The following is a 19,373-nucleotide window of genomic DNA, read 5'->3' on the forward strand; positions in this document are numbered from 1 at the left end:
AAAACTATGATTCAAAATTTAAAAAATTACTATTTTGACATTGAGAAATTTGCCTAATTTTATAAAACAATTATATGCTCATCTTGGTCAATGTGCAAATTACAGACCCGATTATGTCACAAGCACTCTAATTTCTTGTGTATTTTTTTGTTTGATACATGTACATGACATGTATATTTTATTTTAATTTTCATTAACAAATTTTGAGAGGGATTTTAATTCCTCCATTAACATTCGTAGTTTCCATAAATGTAACCTATTGTGATTCGAGGAAGATTTTTTAGATCAAATTTGCTAAAATTTATATAATAAAAATGCAACAAAAATTAAAAAAGTAATGTGATGTGAGTGACATAATCAACTCTATTTGCATACCATTGTTTTGTGTATATAACTGTTTTGTGTTAAAAAAGGGAAATTTCTGTATTTATTCAAATAATTTTTTGTTGATGTGCACTTGACCTTTAACTCACTTCCCTTCCCACCCCTGCCCAAATAAGTGTAATCAAGAACTTGAAAATCAAAAGCAGTGATTAAGAAGAAGTAAGAATTAATCATAGAGCTATTAATAGCTCCATGATTTAATAAATACAGGCCTAAATAGAACTTCACATGAAAGTAAAAAGAGAATAAAGCTGGGTAGGAACGATGAAGGAATATGATTTAAAGAAAAAGCATAAACATATCCCCATCACCCCCCCCCCTAAAAAAATTAAAAAAAAAAACAGTCCGGCGGGTTCGAACCAGGGTCCTTGCACACGTCAAAACAGTGCGCTTACGCAATTCGACATCGATCTCTTCCATACTACTTCCGGGTTTTTTAAGTTATATAAAATGTTGCAAGTCTGTGCGCCGCTGTTGACCAATCAGAACGCGTCGGCAATTCTACTGCAATTCCAATCATTTTGCGATGGACATTGCCGTGGTTTTTTGTGGTTCCTGACTTTGCTACATCATGAAATTTCATAATTCTTTTTCAGTCGTAAAGAAGAATGTCTACGCTTTATATTGATTATAATATCAATTTGACGCAAGTGTAATCTCGGTGCAAAAATGCGCTCTGTTTATTCACATATATTTCTTGAAAAAATCATTTTTTTCTAAGCTAAATATCGGTCTTCAAAATACATTAAATGTGCATTTTATTTAGCTGATCAGAAATTTCAAAGTTTTATCTATAAAATAAGACCAATTTTGTGAGGAATAAACGATTCTAAGAGCAAAAAACACCGATCGGAAAGTTCGTCTTCACAGCTCATTACGTATGCATAACCACGGACGGCTATGCATACCGCTGAATAAAATAGAGCACTTTCGGACGGGCTGCGGACTGACTGCTCTCTCCTTTCTTTCTCCCCTTTGCCCTACCCAATTTTCTCTTTCTTTCTCTTGCTTTCTCATCCTGTATTCCTTTTTTTTTCTTTCAATTCAATTCAATTTATTTTCATTGTTCAACATAATACAAATAATTACATGATAAATCAATTCAATTCAAATAAAAGCATGAACAAAACTCACGTTGAATAAATAATATACATATTCAATAAGTGATTCAAATATATTTAAATCAATATAATTAAATATAATTAAATCAATATAATCATATATCATGAGAAGAATGGAGGGGTCCACTGAAAAGCAAAGCTTGTAAAATGTGAACCCCTCAAAAAGTTAGGATAGACAAAATATTGAAATATATGTAAAGGAATACATGAAGATAACGAAAGGGGCAAACAAATCTTATATACAGGATTGTGAAATTCAGAGACAAAAGACAATAACACGACACAACACAACACAGGACGGTACATGAGGGTGGATAATAGTACGATGACAACTGCCTAGAATATAGAAAGAAAAATAGAGATAGGGAGAGGGATGCAAAGCTAATCTGCTGCATATATATTATGTCTACACATACATACACATGTACATATATATACACACATATATATATATATACATACATATACACACATACACACGCACCCATACACACACACATACATACGGACATGCACACATACACATATACAATATAAAAAGTAGAATATAATGTATAGACAAGCTATAACTTTTGTATGTCTAATTGGAAAAAAATATGTCATGTTCTGTATAAACATAGATAATAGACTGGCAATAAGGCAAAATTTTAATTTAGAATAATAAACATAATTCATTAAGACTTTAGGAGCATAAGTTTTAGTTTGTTTTTAAAGGACAGTAAAGAACGGGCGTCTTTAATCTCATCGTCAAGGGAATTCCAAAATCTTGGACCTGTATATAAGTAAGTATTTTGTGCTAGAAGCGTTCTGAGAAGGGGTAAGTGATATTCATTTGACTGCCTGGTGGGATAGTTATGGAGGGATTGGTTTCGGGGAAACATGGAATCAAATATGCGTGGCAACGAATTATTTTTATATTTAAACATGAATTGACCTAATTGAAACAAATATAAATTTTTTATTTTCATGATTTTATGTTTCAGAAACAATGGATCTGTATGAGAACGAAATGGTGCATTACATATAATTCGGAGTGTTTTCTTTTGTAAAATTAATATTTTGTCCAATAAAGAATTGTGGGTATTACCCCAAGCTAATATTCCATAATTAAGGTAAGGTAAAATCAAAGAGGAGTATAACATGAGTAATGTGACGGAAGGAAAAGAGTGTTTTAACTTATTAATTACACCAATATTACGAGATAATATTTTGCTCACATTAAGAACGTGGGGTTTCCAAGAAAGTTTATTATCAACTATAATTCCTAAAAATTTAATTTGGGAAACACATTGTAAAGGTGTATCATCAAAGATGATGTCAGAAGGTAAAGATTCAATAGAATTACTAAATATCATATATTTGGTTTTGTTTAAATTAAGAGATAGTTTATTGGCACGTATCCATTGAGTCAAATTTAGCAATTCCAAATTCATAATCTGAACTAGGGTGTGAGGGTTTTTGTGAGCAAAAAATACATTGGAATCATCTGCAAAAAGAATAAACGAAAGAATGTCAGATGATCTGTGAAAATCGTTAATGTAAATAATGAATAAAAGAGGCCCTAATATACTACCTTGTGGGACACCACAATTAATGTCATGTTGATCAGAGATGTGATTATTTAAATAAACATATTGTTTTCTTCCTGAACCACTCCAAGGCAATTCCACGTATTCCATAATGATAAAGTTTGTAAAGTAAAATGTCATGGTTCATAGTGTCGAATGCCTTGGAGAAGTCCAGGAATATACCAATTAGATGCGAATGATCATCCAAAGAATGGGCTACTTTATGCAAAAAATTTAAAAGAGCGTGGATAGTGCTATGTTTTTGTCTAAAACCAAATTGAAAGTTAGTAAATATATCATTGACTTTAAGAAATTTAGTTGTTCTAATAAAAATTAATCTTTCTAAAATCTTAGAAAGAGAAGGGAGTAAAGATACGGGACGGTAATTACCAGCATCAAGCTCGTCTCCCTTTTTAAATAAGGGAATAACTTTCGCAATTTTCATTTGCTTACGAAAAATACCACTTAAAATAGATTTATTTAATATATGTGTCAAGGGCTCAACAATAGACGAAATGGTACCTTTTAATATAAAATTACTTATGTCATCATGACCAGCACTGTGTTTATTATTTAAGGAGGAAACAATATCGGTCACTTCATAAATAGTAGTCGGATAGAAGAAAATGGAATTGGCATTAGGTTGTCCCAAGAATTTAGAAAAATGCTTATTAGATTGTGGAATTTTTTGTGCCAGATTTTCCCCTATGGTAGAAAAGTATGAATTTAAAACATAGGCGATTTCTGTGGGATCTTCAATATTCCGATTATTAAATCTTATTTTAGTAATATTTGATTTCTTTTTTGAAATATTCAGGGCTTGCTCTTTCTCCGCTCTTTCTCTTTATCTCCATTATTTCTCTTCCATTTGCCCCCATCTCTCTCTCTCATTCTCCGTGGGGGGGGGGGGGGCAGTCAAATGTATTGCTGTACTTATGCATGACCAAATTATTTCCAAATACCCCGAAACAAGTTTTTTCTCTGTGTGCAAAATAACCCCCTAAACAAGTTTTTCACGGGCTTTATTTACACAATTTGGCCACTAAACAGGGTGTCGCCAGAATATGACCTCGAGGGAAAAAAACATACCCTAAACACGTTAACGAGTGCACGCACAGCCCGTGTCCAAAATTGAAAAGACACCACTTTAAATGTGTTTTTTGGTCACGCATGTGTACAGCAATATATTTGGCTCACCCCCCCCCCCCGGCTCTCTCTCTCTAAATCAAATAATGCTAAGAGAGCTCCAGACCTCCAGTAAACCAACAATTCAGAATGCTCACAGCTGATTTGTCATACCTAAGCTAGTTTTCAACAATATTCACGCACGCCACTATGTAGTACACAATTATGTGATGAATAGGCTTGTTTAAACTATCATATATCTTTAGGTCAACTTCCCTTCAACATAGAGATATGATCAATTATAATTCATTTCTATATAGGAATATCAGAGATTTATAATTGATATCGAGCATAGTATGATCCAATGCATATTCTAAGAAAGCACTGTATATCTTTTTTTTAATCCAATGCTGTCAGCATCACACTCGGAAGTCATAATTCTATACAATTTGCTACAATGAAGGATGGCTTTTTTGTATCCTTTTATTTCAGAAAGATACGCAGGTGTACAGCTGCAACATATACTTTATTAGAATATAAGAAACTGCACTCAGCTGTCTCAGCAAACTAAAAACATTATTCTAGGTTAAGTTAAAGGTCAAGTCCACCCCACAATTTAGAGGAAAATCAAAATAGCATAACGCTGAAAATTTCATCAAAATCGGATGTAAAATAAGAAAGTTATGACATTTTCAATTTTTCAGAATAAAGTGATATGCACAACTCAGTTACATGCAAATGAGACGATCACTGATGTCCCTCACTCACTATTTCTTTCGTTTTCTATTGTTTGAATTATACAATAGTTCATTTTTTGTAGATTTGACAAAAAGGACCAACTTGACTGAACCATATGGTATTAACCAATGCTAATTCCACATGTTCATGGAGGAATTAATCGTTGTTTCACTGGACAATGAGGAGCAAATTAGAATATTCAATATTTCATATGATAAAATACAAAAGAAATAGTGAGTGGATGACGTCATCAGCCTCCTCATTTGCATACCAAACAGGATGTGCATTTAACTTTTTTTGTGAAATTAAGTGAAACTTTAAAATGTCATAACTTTCTTATTTTACATCCGATTTTGATTAAATTTTCAGTGTTATGCTTGTTTGACTTTTCTCTTTTTATTCAAATCAACTTTTTGTTGGGGTGGACTTGTCCTTTAAATCACACTATTATGGTGTGCCAGTTGCTAATTGGTTAAATGAGTACAAACTATATCAGTCCTGCAGTGACAAGTTTTCTTACAAAAAATATTGTTATGAAATGAGATGAAAAATATGATTTGAAATATGTCAATAAAGTCTTTGAAAAAAAAATCTTATCTTCCTCATGAATACTGAAAAAATAAAAACTAGCATTCCATGGTTAAAATGATAATTGTTAACTGATTAGGGGATGGCAAGTCAATTTCATATTTAATATCAAAATATATTTATTTAAATTCACTTGACAAAACCGCAGTAAGACAGACAAAATATATGTTCATGTACATGAAATTTAAAAAATTCAGAGACTAAAAAAACATATACATGTATGACATTCACATACATGTACATATTATAAAAAAAAGAAAATCTATTAAATAGATGATAAAGTTGACTTTATACATAGAGAAAATAAAAGACAGATTCCAACTCACTTTTACAAAACCATCTACAGATATCATCTTGAATAATGTGCAGTAAAATACAATAATCTTCAAAATTAGATCAAGTTCATACAAAATATAGAAAACCTGAATTATATTTTTCAATAGATGTACCATCAAAAGGAAAGTAAAGATTGTCTACTAAATAGACGATTAATTTTACTTCATGTATGTAGAACAAAGATAAAATATAATACTTTGTAGTAAACATAATAGTTGAGCAAATAAAATTGCCTATAACTGTACAATATACAGTGGTGCTACAAAGTTAGTAAACCCCCATCAGAAAATGAACATATTTTTAGTGTTCACATTCTGCCATGTTTTAGATATTAAATACATATATAAATATTATTATCAGGTGATAAAATATTTCATTCAATAAAGTTTGTTTCTCTGGGCTTGCCGAACATTGTAGTGTTGTTGTCTCCATTCAACATTCGGCATGAAGGAGTGCATTTTCTGGTGGAATTCACTCATTAACATTTTAGCACCACTGTATATACATATACATTTATGCATAACTGCATTAAATGACGTTGCGAAGGATTAATGTATTCAAAATATCAGTATTTTTTAGAATAAATTTCATTCAACCTGCATTTATGACAAAAAGAATGCTATAAGTACTTCCTTTTGAGGCAATTTGAGTTATTCTTAGTGAATCCCTAAACTACTATAATAATAAAAAAATACATACTTTGCCCTACAATATGTGAATATATTGTTTATGTGCATAAGCCTATTGCCTTGGCTCCATATTTTACAAAAGTCGGTGATCACAGTTTGTTTAGCAGTACATGGTGTCTACAGTAATAAAATACATATGATCACAACAGAGAGCCTCTAGGTTTCCCAGACCTACAATAAATTTTCATTAAAATCTTTACACAGCACGAATGGGCACATTTTATATCTTGAAGTCATTGGGTGATTTCAAGTCCAGTGTCCAGGGCAAAGGTTTTGATTTGAAAGGAAAATGTTGGATTCTTAAATTTTTCCATTGATGATCGACTCTTGAAAATATTTGTTCTTCAATGACATATATTTAATTCCCACTTGATCAGTAAATATCAACCTCGGTCACAAAACTTTTTGAGGCCGCCATGGATCTCAAGCTTAACCGCTCACGATGGCGGTCTCCTGCGTTCATTAAATAATTTCATTGTCATTATTATTATTGAAAAGTCAAGTTTATGCTCACATCGCTATTTTGTATTCATTATGTATTATGATTATATTGTTTACCTTATGGATTATTTCGTATATTGCATACAATTATGTCATATCTGATATAGTATTATTTTGAACGGAGTAATAAAAGCAAAGCAAAAATATATTTAATCCTATGTAAAACTACTACTCAAATTCAATTCACACTTCAGTAACACAAAATATACAATATAAACAAGACTATTGGATCTCTTGAGTACATGAATATGAGATTGGAAATATGTATTTCAAAATATTGCACAGATATAGCATTATAATTGATTTGACCATCACCTTTGTCATCATCACCACAAGTACCAACATCAATACATGAATATAAATTGAGATCAGTTTAGAAATAGTACCGCATCCTCTTTTGATGAAAATTGAGTTGTTGCTATCAGACTATAGCGACTTGTAGGGGCAGGTTTTGACAAAAGGTTTACTTCTTAACTCAAATACGAAGCACAATATAGTTTCTCTTGTTACTATCCCACAAACACATGTGTAAAATGGAAATGTGTGTTTTTACAAGGAAACAAACATATATATATATATATATATATATAGTGGTGCTAAAAAGTTAGTGAACGACACCAGAGAGGAACATATTAAGACTGTTCAAGTTCTCCCATGATTTAGATTTTAATTGTGAATTCAGGTGATAATTCAATAAAATGTGTTACTCTGGGCTCACTGAACATTGTACATTTGTTGTCTACACTCAACACACAGCAAGAAGGAGCACATTTTGTGGTGGAGTTTACTAAATTTTGAGCACAACTGTACATAGCCTCCAGAAAGAATATGGTGACACAGAGAAGCTTCATGCATCAGAGGCCAAACTGTCCGAAAGCTTCAATCTGAAACTGTTCCAGCAATAACGTCATCCAACAGATACTTTCAAAGACTTGAGGAAAATGGAGCTATTAAAATTGTGGCATCGAGGTCCCATTCCATATAGAATTGTTATAATAATAAAAGCATGATTTCTATAACAACTTCACTATCAGTCAATCAGATTGAAGAATTTAAGTAGCTTTAACTATTATTGTAAATTGTTTTACAATTTTTATTGAAACAGACCCCAGGACCCCTTAACATAGTAAGTGGTCAGCAGACTAATTTAAACATCAACCCCATGGGATTGGAAAGATCATAAATTCAAGTTTGCAATGTTGATGTTGGTGAAATGAAGCTCACGAACAGGTGGCAATCATTATAGACATCCCCCTAAAATTAGCTTTTATAGTGAGACGAGTGCAAATCATTTAAAGCTTCATACATTATAATGAACAATAATAACACCCTTTCAGATTCTTGGAGTTGTTTTAGCCTTTGCATTCAATCTGATGATATTTTACCGCGATTTCCCCATGATTTCACTTTCGTTGTCGAGACGTCTTGCATAAAGTTAAGATGATCGACAGCGCATAGCAGGGGCATGCCCTGAGAGCTGTTGATAACGCGATAGGTATCGTACTTCTGGGCCCCGTTGCATAATAGTTTCTTTCATGGTAACTGCCGCGCAATGGTAATTACCATGGTAACACTGATCAGTGGCCAATCACAATCAAGGATCTCATGCAAGTTACCATTGCATGGCAAAGTTATCAAAATGGTAACTTTTATGCAATGGGGCCCTGAACCCAGATCGGATATGAAGCTCAGCTCAGCAGCCTTTCCTGTGCTCTCATCACCAGACTTGAAATCACCCAATGCAGTCTCTAACTCAAATAGATGCCTCCGACATCACAGGCTTGGTAGTGCCAGAATGTAAAGCTCCTAAAGTTAAAACCACATCCCCAACTACAATGGCTGCCTCACACATCACGAGCTGGGTTTCTCAAGCCCCTGGAACTTTTCAAGGAGCATCGCCGCAGATGGCCTTTTCAAGGGGTCAGCTTCGAAGCATGGTTTGAGAATGGTCCGTACTTCTGATTTAGCTTTCTTAAGAATCGGAGGCGGCGTGGCAGACTTCATCATCATCCTGAACAACCCCATGAATTCCATACCCTCCCAGAGACGTTGCTCCACGAACAGCTCCAGGAAGGTGCAAGCGATGGCCCAGATGTCGTTCCCTGGACCAGCCCAGGCCTTCCCTTGGCTTTGGATCATCTCCGGGGCCATGAAGCTGATGGTTCCACGTGGACCTCCGACTGATGTCGAGAGGGACATGGAGCTTCTGGTCTTAATGTGGGCCAGACCAAGGTCGCAAAGATAAGCTCGCTTTGAAGAACGGTCCATCTGGAAAAGGGAAAATAGTCCTGGTGATTAAACACATTTTTCTTTTGTCGAACAACGGGTATTGCCCATACAGAGAGAGAGATGGAGAGAAATGGAGAGAGGGGGAGAGAGAGAGGAGAGACAGGAGAAAGTGTGAGGGAAAGAGAGGGAGAGAGAGATGTCCTCTTATAGAAAGAGACATCATCTTTATCAATCGACATGAAATGTTTCTGACATGACCATTGAATATCAAGTGCAAGGAAATGCCAATAATTCACTTTCAGAAACTTATAATATACTCTGTCAAGATGTAAAGGCCTGAGTCGTATTTGTACAAGTTTTGTATAAGTCTGTATATTCCATTTTCAATCAAATATATGACATCACAATATGGGCACAACTTGAACACAGTGTGATATCAGTCACATTTTCATTCTACTGCAAATTTGTCTTGTTTGGAATAAAGGTTTTAATACTCTGTATAGGTAACCACTCTGGTAAATTCCACTTGGTCTACACCTGCTTTTTGTTATTTCTTGGTCCCATGGTCTCATTGCACATGGTCTAATCCTAGATCGTCTACAAGCACTTCATCTTGTGTCCAAGCGCCATTTAGCCCAATTACCATTCTGTCTCATATCAAGTTGGGGAATACCTATTTTATCTAATAGGCCTAACTACTTGGTCTAACAAAATTGGTCTATGTGATTGCATGAACTGAATTTGCGCTTGACAAAGTGCAAGTAGTAAGTAGATGAGGTGGAAATTAGACCATCTGGGCAATTAGACTAGATGAGAATCAGACAAAGTGTGTATTAAACCAAGTGAAGTGTAGTCCAAATTGATAGTAGACTAAATTGATTTATCCCATGTGAAGACCAAATTGATTTATCCTATGTGAAGACCAAATCGATTTATCCTATGTGAAGACCAAATCGATTTATCCCAAGTGAAGTGTACACCAAATCTCAATAGTCTGAAGTGATAGTAGACCACGTTGATTTATCCCATGTGAAGACCAACTGACAATGGACCAAATTGATTTATCCCATGTGAAGACCAACTGATAGTAGACCAAATTGATTTATCCCAAGTGAAGACAACTGGTAGTGGATCAATCCCATGTGAAGACCAACAGATAGTGCATCAAATTGAATTATCCCATGTGAAGACCAACTGGTAGTAGACCACATTGATTTATCCCATGTGAAGACCACCGCATTGCTAGTAGACCAAATTGATTTATCCCATGTGAAGACCAACTGATAGTGGACCAAATTGATTTTTCCCATGTGAAGACCAACTGATAGTAGACCAAATTGATTTATCCCATGTGAAGACCAGTTGATAGTGGACCAAATTGGTTTATCCCATGTGAAAACCAACTGATAGTGAACCAAATGAATTTATCCCATGTGACGACCAAATGATTTACATGTGTCCCATGAGAAGACCAATTAATAGATGACCAAACTGATTTATCCCATGTGAAGACCAAATTGATTTATCCTATGTGAAGACCACATTGATATATCCCATGTTAAGACCAAATCGATTTATCCCATGTGAAGACCAAATTGATTTATCCCACGTGAAGACCAAATTGATTTATCCCATGTGAAGACCAACTGATAGAGGACCAAATTGATTTATCCCATGTGAAGACCAAATTGATTTATCCCATGTGAAGACCAAATTGATTTATTCCATGTGAAGACCAACTGATAGTGGACCAAATTGATTTATTCCATGTGAAGACCAACTGATAGTGGACCAAATTGATTTATTCCATGTGAAGACCAAATTCATTTATCCCATGTGAAGACCAACTGATAGTAGACCAAATTGATTAATCCCATTACTGCTCATAAACGAAGTGAATATAACCCATTGATCTTACCATGACATTCGATGGTTTGATGTCAAGATGAAGAATCTTAGAAGCATGGAGGTAGGTCAGGGCGGAGAGTAGACCCAACGTGGTGCTCATCTTCAACTCTTTGGTCAGGGTGATACCATCCTTCTAAAAAAATATACATGTAACTTTCAACCATCTGTCCCGTTAACTCATTCTTACCATTTGTAGCTCTCTTGGGGCAAGCATGAATCTACATGTAGGGTAGAGAAGGAAGAGTGGACTGTTTCCAACCCCCCCCCCCTTCCTTTGCTGGTCAATCAGAGGACCACCCCTGATTTGGGGCAACATTTTTCTTTAAACTCTATTCTTTTTCTCCCATTCCTCTGTATGTAGTTCTTTGCATTCTCTACCTTCTTCTGACAAGGCACTTATATATAATTAGCAATCCTCAACACAGGTGGTCGTTATGTGTACTTGATACAAAGTTATTTATTCAAATGGTTTGCTATTTTTGTTTATTCTATTCTTCTTCATCGTCACAACTATTATTTGTGCCCAGTATTTTTTTTTCCAATGATTGCATCTGTTGTGTCTTTATACATTTATTGTTGTTCCGATGATGCCATTAAAACCAGTCCTTGTATGCGAATTGCAATCTCTAATTGAAGCAAGTCTGTTAGAGCAAAAATCACATACATGTAGCAACGGTATCAAGCCCTAAACTACCCAAACAATCCCTGATGTCCCTCCCCCTTTCCATAATGCCACCCCTTACGACAAATACTTGTTTGTTACTATTTCCAACACTCACACATCAACATCTGGCCACGAATCATTTCACTTTCTTGTACGATAGCCCCCTATCACACACAGGCATACCTTTTTCTTGAATATGACATCGTTGAGATCCATTCCATCAATAAACTCCATGACAATCAAAGCCTGTCCGATTCTATGACCGACGGCCATTAAGGATACAATATTCGGATGTCTAGCACGTCTGAAAAAATTATGAGAGACGATTAATGAAACCTTGATAAAATATTCGGATGTGGACTATAAAGCAAACAAACATCCTGTGTTTACAACGGATGAGACAGAATATCACTTCCTTGACAATGTAAATACCGTACACCGTCTCCCAAGCTTCAATCGGAAATAAATGTAATTGTTGGTCCCATCACTTTCACCAACAATATTATTTGCATGATGTAATAGGCAAATTATGTGGATATATTGCCAACGCATTTGATGTGTAATGAGAAATGTATTATTTTCAAGGGGTTAACATAAAAAAAAGAGTTATTCCTTCCTTAAATATCTTCACCCCGCCCTATTCTCTACAACCCTTCCCCAGAATGTTTCCTCTCCTATTTTCATCAACTAACCTTTCCACATCATCCCCTCCCCCCTTTCCTTGTCTTCACCACTCCCCACTCCCCTTCCCTCCCCCAGATCCTCCACCCCCTTTCTTCCCTTTTCAACCTTAACTTAATTTCTTCCCATCCCCAACTTAATCAGAACTTACTTTCTTCTTTACCCTAACTTAATCAAAACTTACTTTCTTCTTAACCCTTACCTGATCCAAAATTATTTTCTCCTTCATGCTACATGGACCTTAATCTGAAATTCTTAACCCTAACTTTATTCTGTCTTATTTTCTTCTTAACCCTAACTTAATCAGAACCCATTTTATTCTCAACCCTTACTTAATCCAAACTTTTTTTTTTCTTGACCCTATCTTCATCCAAATTTATATTCTTCTTAACCCTATCTTAATGTGAAATTATTTTTCTTATCAATCCTTACTTAATCAGAACTTATATTTTTCTTAACCCCAACCCTAACTTACTTATGAACAAAGACCTCTTTCTCCACTTCATCGTCTTTGCTACCAGCTGAAGAGATGATCTTTACCGCCACTGTAGTCCCTCTCCAAACAGCTTTCTTCACCTCACCAAACCCGCCTTGCCCGACTGTTTTCCCCAAATTAAGCTCATCTGGGCTGATAATATGGACCCCTCCGAAATCTTTGTCCCCTGAAGATGAACAAGGTAAAAGATGGATATCATTATACACTGCACGCACAGATTCCTGGTGCGTGTTTCATAAAGCTATTCATAAGTTACAAAAGATTTTTTGAACGATTGGCGACCTTTTTTTAGGAAATACATCAACACCGATGAAAATCTGGGGTGTTTCCCAAAGATTTAGGTGTGACTTAAATTCGTACTTAACCCTAAGAAGACTGGGGAGCTGATTCAGCCCCCCCCCCTCAACATTTTTCCCAATAAATCCGCTGCGTGAACTTTTTGACCGCGTCGCTTGCTGACTTTTTACTTTCAAGTCTCGCGCAACTTTTGAGACCAAAATTGTGACCCCCGGGTACGCGGTTCCGAAATTACGCAACATTTGGTAAGTGCATGTAGACCTAAAATTGCTCAAAAACGTGAATTTGTGTACAAATCCATTGCAAATAGTGTTTTTAGCCAAAATTCATAAAATGTATCATTATTTAATTTTACTTAAAATCAATTAATTCTATCTTGTTTGTGGTCAAAATAAAGTCCCCGACAATTTCCATTGAAAAAACAATAAAAACCAAAAAGTCGGAAAAAAAAAATACATGAAAGAATTAAGAAAACAATAAAATACATAAGAATATAAATGTGATATTGACATGCCTATAAAGAATATATGATACAAAAATTAGCATTTTAGGGGCATTATTTTGTTCATAAGAGCAAACTTATGATTTTACGCATAAATTAGCATAATTATTGAGAAATGAGATTTTTCGCAGAATTTGATAATACATGTATAGTTTTGTAGATAATGCCATGGGTAATGCGCGTGCCAATTTTCGTCGCGATCGCGCGATCAACGGCCGAGATCATAAGGGGGGGCTGAATCAGCCCCCCCCCCCCCCCCCGTCTTCTTAGGCATCGAAATAGCCCAGTCTATTTAGGGTTAGGGCCACCACGCACATGATATCAAATGCGCATCTGAGCATGATTTGACCAATGCGGTCATGCCTTTTATACCGCAGCAACTGGGAACTAAAGCGCGACTCTATTAAAGCCACAATTAAATCTTTAACCCTCTAGCACCTACAGATTCCTATGCATAATGGCAATTACTCACTGGAGGAAACAATAAAACTGGTAATAAGTAGGCATTGTTCCAAACAAATTGAAATATTTTTTTATAAATTTACTTTTGTTCATTACAAGTTATATTTATTTTGTAGCATAGGACCTGTTGAATAGAATGGTACATGGCAAAGTTCAATCAGATATACGAATATTGACCTTTGACAATCGTTTGCAGAGCGAGAAGAAAAAAAAAAGTTCGGGTTTCAGCCGCCCCAGTCCCACGCCTTCAAAAAAAGGTAAAGTATCACTGACAGAATACTAAAGTTTTCGCCAAATCTTGGATCAAATATGTCAAAAATTAATTCCAACTCACATCTAGATGTCACTCTGTGTGATATCCAACGTTTTGATGAACATATAGCAAGGCCCGAGCTTCTTCGGCGAAGTAAGTGGTTTTCCGAGACATGGACGCAGCCATCTTTGCTGAGATCAACTGCGCAACAGTCTGGAACTTGCTACACACCGATGCATGTCAATCGGTTTTTCTCTATTATACTCAATATATAGGAGCATACACTTTTCTATGCAGATCTATGTAGCAGCCAACCTATACGGTATGCACACGCAATATTACCACGGTAAATCATAGACAAGAGATACTATAGCGCAAAGAAAACGTACGGACGGTTAAGGGCGGTTCAGTGTGTAATAGGAAGGGCGGTCTCGGGCGGTTTAGGTGCTAAAGGGTTAAGCAGTTCATAAACTTAGGCATGATTTTACCCACGACTGGAACATGTTCATAGGTCCTTAAATCAATTACAAAGGGATATATGATATCACGTAGCGTTAGAAAGGATCACCAATCGTGATTTAAGTCATTCGTATCTTACAAACAGCTTTATGAAACATCTACCTCGTGTGTGTCATTTCTACATACTTCATTCAATTTAGAATTTCCAAGCAGAGGAAGGGATTTGATTACCCTGTAACACGCTCCGTTCATAAGAAAGTTATGTGTTTTTTTTTATTTAACACAAACGTAGGAAAAACACAAGTTCATGTTCTGTACCTCGCTTCTTCTGTGGCTTTTGACGTTTCTCTCCAGAGGCTTTCTCTTCCTGCTCATCCTCCTTCGTCACTTCCTTCTTTTTCTCCTCTTTCCTTTGCTCTTTCCGTTTGTCCTCTCTTTCCTCCTCCTTCTTCTCGTCAAAGTGAACTTTAGCCTCGTCTTCATGTTCTGGTACATCCTTGTCCCTATACCAAATCAAAATTTCAAAAATTTCAAAAAGCTGCTAGAATGTGATATTCTATGGAAAGAGTATAGCAGTATAAAATTATGCAGCATTACTACATTTCTGATGCCAAATATTAAAGTTGCAATGAGATAACGAAGAAGAATTTGTTGTGGTCATTGTCCTCAAATAATTGTCTCATGTGTCTTCAGCAAGTCTGGCAAATGTAAGAAACAATTGGAATGACTCTGGCAGTCTCGCCTGCATTACGTGATTCAATGTAGCAGCAGTTCTGACTTTCAGTGCTGACTTTGAAAATGACTACAGAATAATTATTCACAAAACCACCATTCATATGATAACAAAGTACTAGATGTTCATTGACCATGAATTACATTTGACATTGATCATGAGACCTTAAAGACCTTTGCAAGACGATCAGTGATAACCAATTATCCTTTACAATGTATGTCCACATTTCATGAACTAGATCCATAAACTTTCAGTTATGATGGCAATACAACAAATACCCACAACATGGCCAAAGCTAATTGACCCTACATGACCTTTAACCTTGTTCATGTGACCAGAAACTCGGGCAGGATGTTTGGTAATCCTTGATTACCCTTATGTCCAGGTTACAGGAACTAGGTCCATATACTTTCTAAGTTATGACATTTCGAAAACTTAACCATAGGTTAAGATTTCGATGTTGATTACCCAACAAGTTCATTGACCCTAATAACCTATGACCTTGCTTCAAATTGGATGTTGTTTTCACTGTAGGCCTACTGTATTGCTTTACTGCCAACGTGCTAAATGAATTATTCACAATTTTAATAGAGTGCATTTACTGTGCGATATTGATAGCAAACTTTCATCTTACGGTTTGATTCCAGCGACCCTCATCAAAGCATTCAACAGCAATGGTTCCTCATCCAACAGCTCAAAAGGGGTGTGGCCATTCTTATTTTTTATTGTGACATCACTGCCATGCTGGATAAAGTAGGCAATGAGGGCATCTCTGGGCGTGGTGATTGCCGTTTCCTTGACCTCCTTGCACACCTGTAGAAATGGTTGGGATAAATTTGATAATGCGGTAAAATATGTGTATATACATCTACACTAATACTGCACACTCTAAATTGGCAACACTATAAATACAACAAAATCACTATTTATTAATGCAAAGTGGCAACCTTTCAGTAAACTCATTCTAATATACTTAAGTTTGACTCATGATATATGAATATTCTACTCTTTTGTTAAAGTATGGCAATGTAAAGAAAATAAATGATTTTGCCAATTAAAGGAGCAAAGGAAATCACTTTTGGCCTTATGAATGGTGGGCATCTACATACATGTACCTCTATAGATCAATTTGAAATCAGATTTTTTTTTTTAGATTAAAGTCAATTGTTGTTAACAAGCATTGGAAGGCATTTTTTTTTTATTTGTGAAGATTTCATGAGAATCATCGAAGACTTAGTCACAATACCAGTACATGTATGTTCAAATACAAAGTTTGACGCATCTTTAAGAAAGGATCCCATCAGGCGCGGATCCAGGGGGGGGCTCAGGGGGCACGTGCCCCCCCCCCCCCTTTTGAGAAGCAAAATTAGAAAATTTGTAATGTAAAAATGCCAATAAAGCAGACGTAAATTTTTTCAGGTACGAAATACCCTTAATTTGGTGTTGAAAACCTTTTTTTTTTTTTGGCTTGTCAAAATTTTCCTCCAAAAAATTTGCCCCCCCCCTTTTGGAAAATCCTGGATCCCATTACTGTGTAAAGTTGTGCATAACTTACAAACAAGTTGATTTAGTAAATGCAATTAAGCAAAATAATAAATGGTTATCAGAATTGGATGTAAAATAACAGCGGTAAAACATTTATAATTTTGCATGATATTGTCTGCAAGTTTGTGTGACCCAACTGCTCTAATGATTCCAAAATATCACTTTGCCAACCGCTCAAATTGTTACATTCTTATCCATCCATTTTGACTGACAAAATGTTCACTGGTTCAGATGGATTTATCAAAAGACATCTTTGAAATAAAATGCCAACAACACACTAGGACACCGTTCTCACTACCTTCCTAAAACTAGTTTACTGGAAACTAGTTAACGTGAAATGAGAACGGTCAAAGCGATCTTGGAAGCGATCTTCCAAACCGGTTCATAAAACCACCTCGCGATGTAGTTTTCGAGATTGCTTTGCCTCGTTAAACTAGTTTTAGCGTAAGTGAGGACAAAACCGTTCTTCATGAAGCGATCTTCGCACATTTTGAGCGCGCTTCTCCACACGACAGGTGTAGAATGCCTACGCTGCGGTTTCGAATTTTGCGCCAAACTTGTCAGCCCACTGAATGCGTTCCCATAGCAACAAGATCACTCTACGTGAAGTGATTTTGTAAACCACTTTCAGGTGATCAAATGGGAACGCTAGCTAACAAAGCGATCTTCCAAACTGGTTTCCCGAACCGGTTTCCAGTAAACTGGATTTAGAAAGCGTAATGAGAATGGTGTCTTTGAGGTGGCACATGAAAATGAGAAAAATACCTTTTGCAATTCCGGAGTATCTTGGACAAATTTCTGTCCATTCTTTCGTCTCCTTATGGATAGATGTAAGACGGTGTCGCCATCCGTGTCCTTGAGGTTGATCGCCGCACCATGGTTGACCAGAAGTTCAACTAGCTCAGAGTAACCCTGCCAGGTCGCTAAGTGGAGGGGCGTGGAGTGACCTTCACCCGCATTGATAGTTGCAGGCTTATTCAAGAGGTTCAAGAAAATAGAAAGTGCTTATTATTCTGCCATCTTTTACAGTAATACATGCATGCATGCACCATTTTTAATTTCTACTGTGTGTATCACTCATGAAGGACGATTGTGATGATGATGATGACGACGACGATGATGATGGTAATGATGATGATGATGGTGGCGGTCGCTGTGGTGTTGGCCGTGGTGTTTGTGGTGGTGGTAATGATGATGATAAGGATGGTGATGATGATGATGATGATGATGATGGAGGTGATGATGATGATGATGATGATGATGACAATTACAATGATACTATTGCTGGTGATGATGGGGGTGGTGGTTGTGGTGGTAATGATGATAAGGATGGTGATGATGATGATGAAGATGATTATGATGATAACGATAACGATGATACTGTTGCTGGTGATGATGGTGGTGGTGGTTGTGGTGATAATGATGATGATAAGTATGGTGATGATGATGATGGAGGTGATGATGATGATGATGATGATGATGACGATTACAATGATACTATTGCTGGTGATGATGGGGGTGGTGGTTGTGGTGGTAATGATGATAAGGATGGTGATGATGATGATGAAGATGATGATGACGATAACGATGATACTGTTGCTGGTGATGATGGTGGTGGTGGTTGTGGTGATAATGATGATGATAAGTATGGTGATGATGATGATGATGATGATGATGGAGGTGATGATGATGATGATGATGATGATGACAATTACAATGATACTATTGCTGGTGATGATGGGGGTGGTGGTTGTGGTGGTAATGATGATAAGGATGGTGATGATGATGATGATGAAGATGATTATGATGATGACGATAACGATGATACTGTTGCTGGTGATGATGGTGGTGGTGGTTGTGGTGATAATGATGATGATAAGTATGGTGATGATGATGATGATGATGATGATGGAGGTGATGATGATGATGATGATGATGATGATGATGACGATTACAATGATACTATTGCTGGTGATGATGGGGGTGGTGGTTGTGGTGGTAATGATGATAAGGATGGTGATGATGATGATGATGAAGATGATTATGATGATGACGATAACGATGATACTGTTGCTGGTGATGATGGTGGTGGTG

At 36.1% G+C, this 19,373-nt stretch overlaps 1 protein-coding gene across 4 annotated transcripts in view; it reads right to left on the reverse strand.

Moving 5' to 3' along the window:
* Positions 1-8,799: 8,799 nt before the first annotated feature.
* LOC129276462 (E3 ubiquitin-protein ligase MIB2-like) overlaps positions 8,800-19,373 on the reverse strand; it is a 33,429-nt gene continuing 22,855 nt past the window's right edge. For all 4 annotated transcript variants that reach the window (XM_064109436.1, XM_064109438.1, XM_064109439.1 and 1 more), the window contains exons 16-22: positions 18,045-18,251; positions 16,369-16,547; positions 15,320-15,504; positions 13,008-13,194; positions 12,035-12,155; positions 11,198-11,320; positions 8,800-9,318 (exon numbers count right to left, since the gene is read on the reverse strand). In XM_064109436.1, the coding sequence (XP_063965506.1) occupies positions 8,902-9,318; positions 11,198-11,320; positions 12,035-12,155; positions 13,008-13,194; positions 15,320-15,504; positions 16,369-16,547; positions 18,045-18,251 (1,419 nt within the window). In that variant the 3' untranslated portion in view covers positions 8,800-8,901. The remainder of the gene's footprint in view (positions 9,319-11,197; positions 11,321-12,034; positions 12,156-13,007; positions 13,195-15,319; positions 15,505-16,368; positions 16,548-18,044; positions 18,252-19,373) is intronic.

Source organism: Lytechinus pictus, chromosome 14 (genome assembly GCF_037042905.1).
Source record: "Lytechinus pictus isolate F3 Inbred chromosome 14, Lp3.0, whole genome shotgun sequence".
NCBI lineage: Eukaryota > Metazoa > Echinodermata > Echinoidea > Temnopleuroida > Toxopneustidae > Lytechinus > Lytechinus pictus.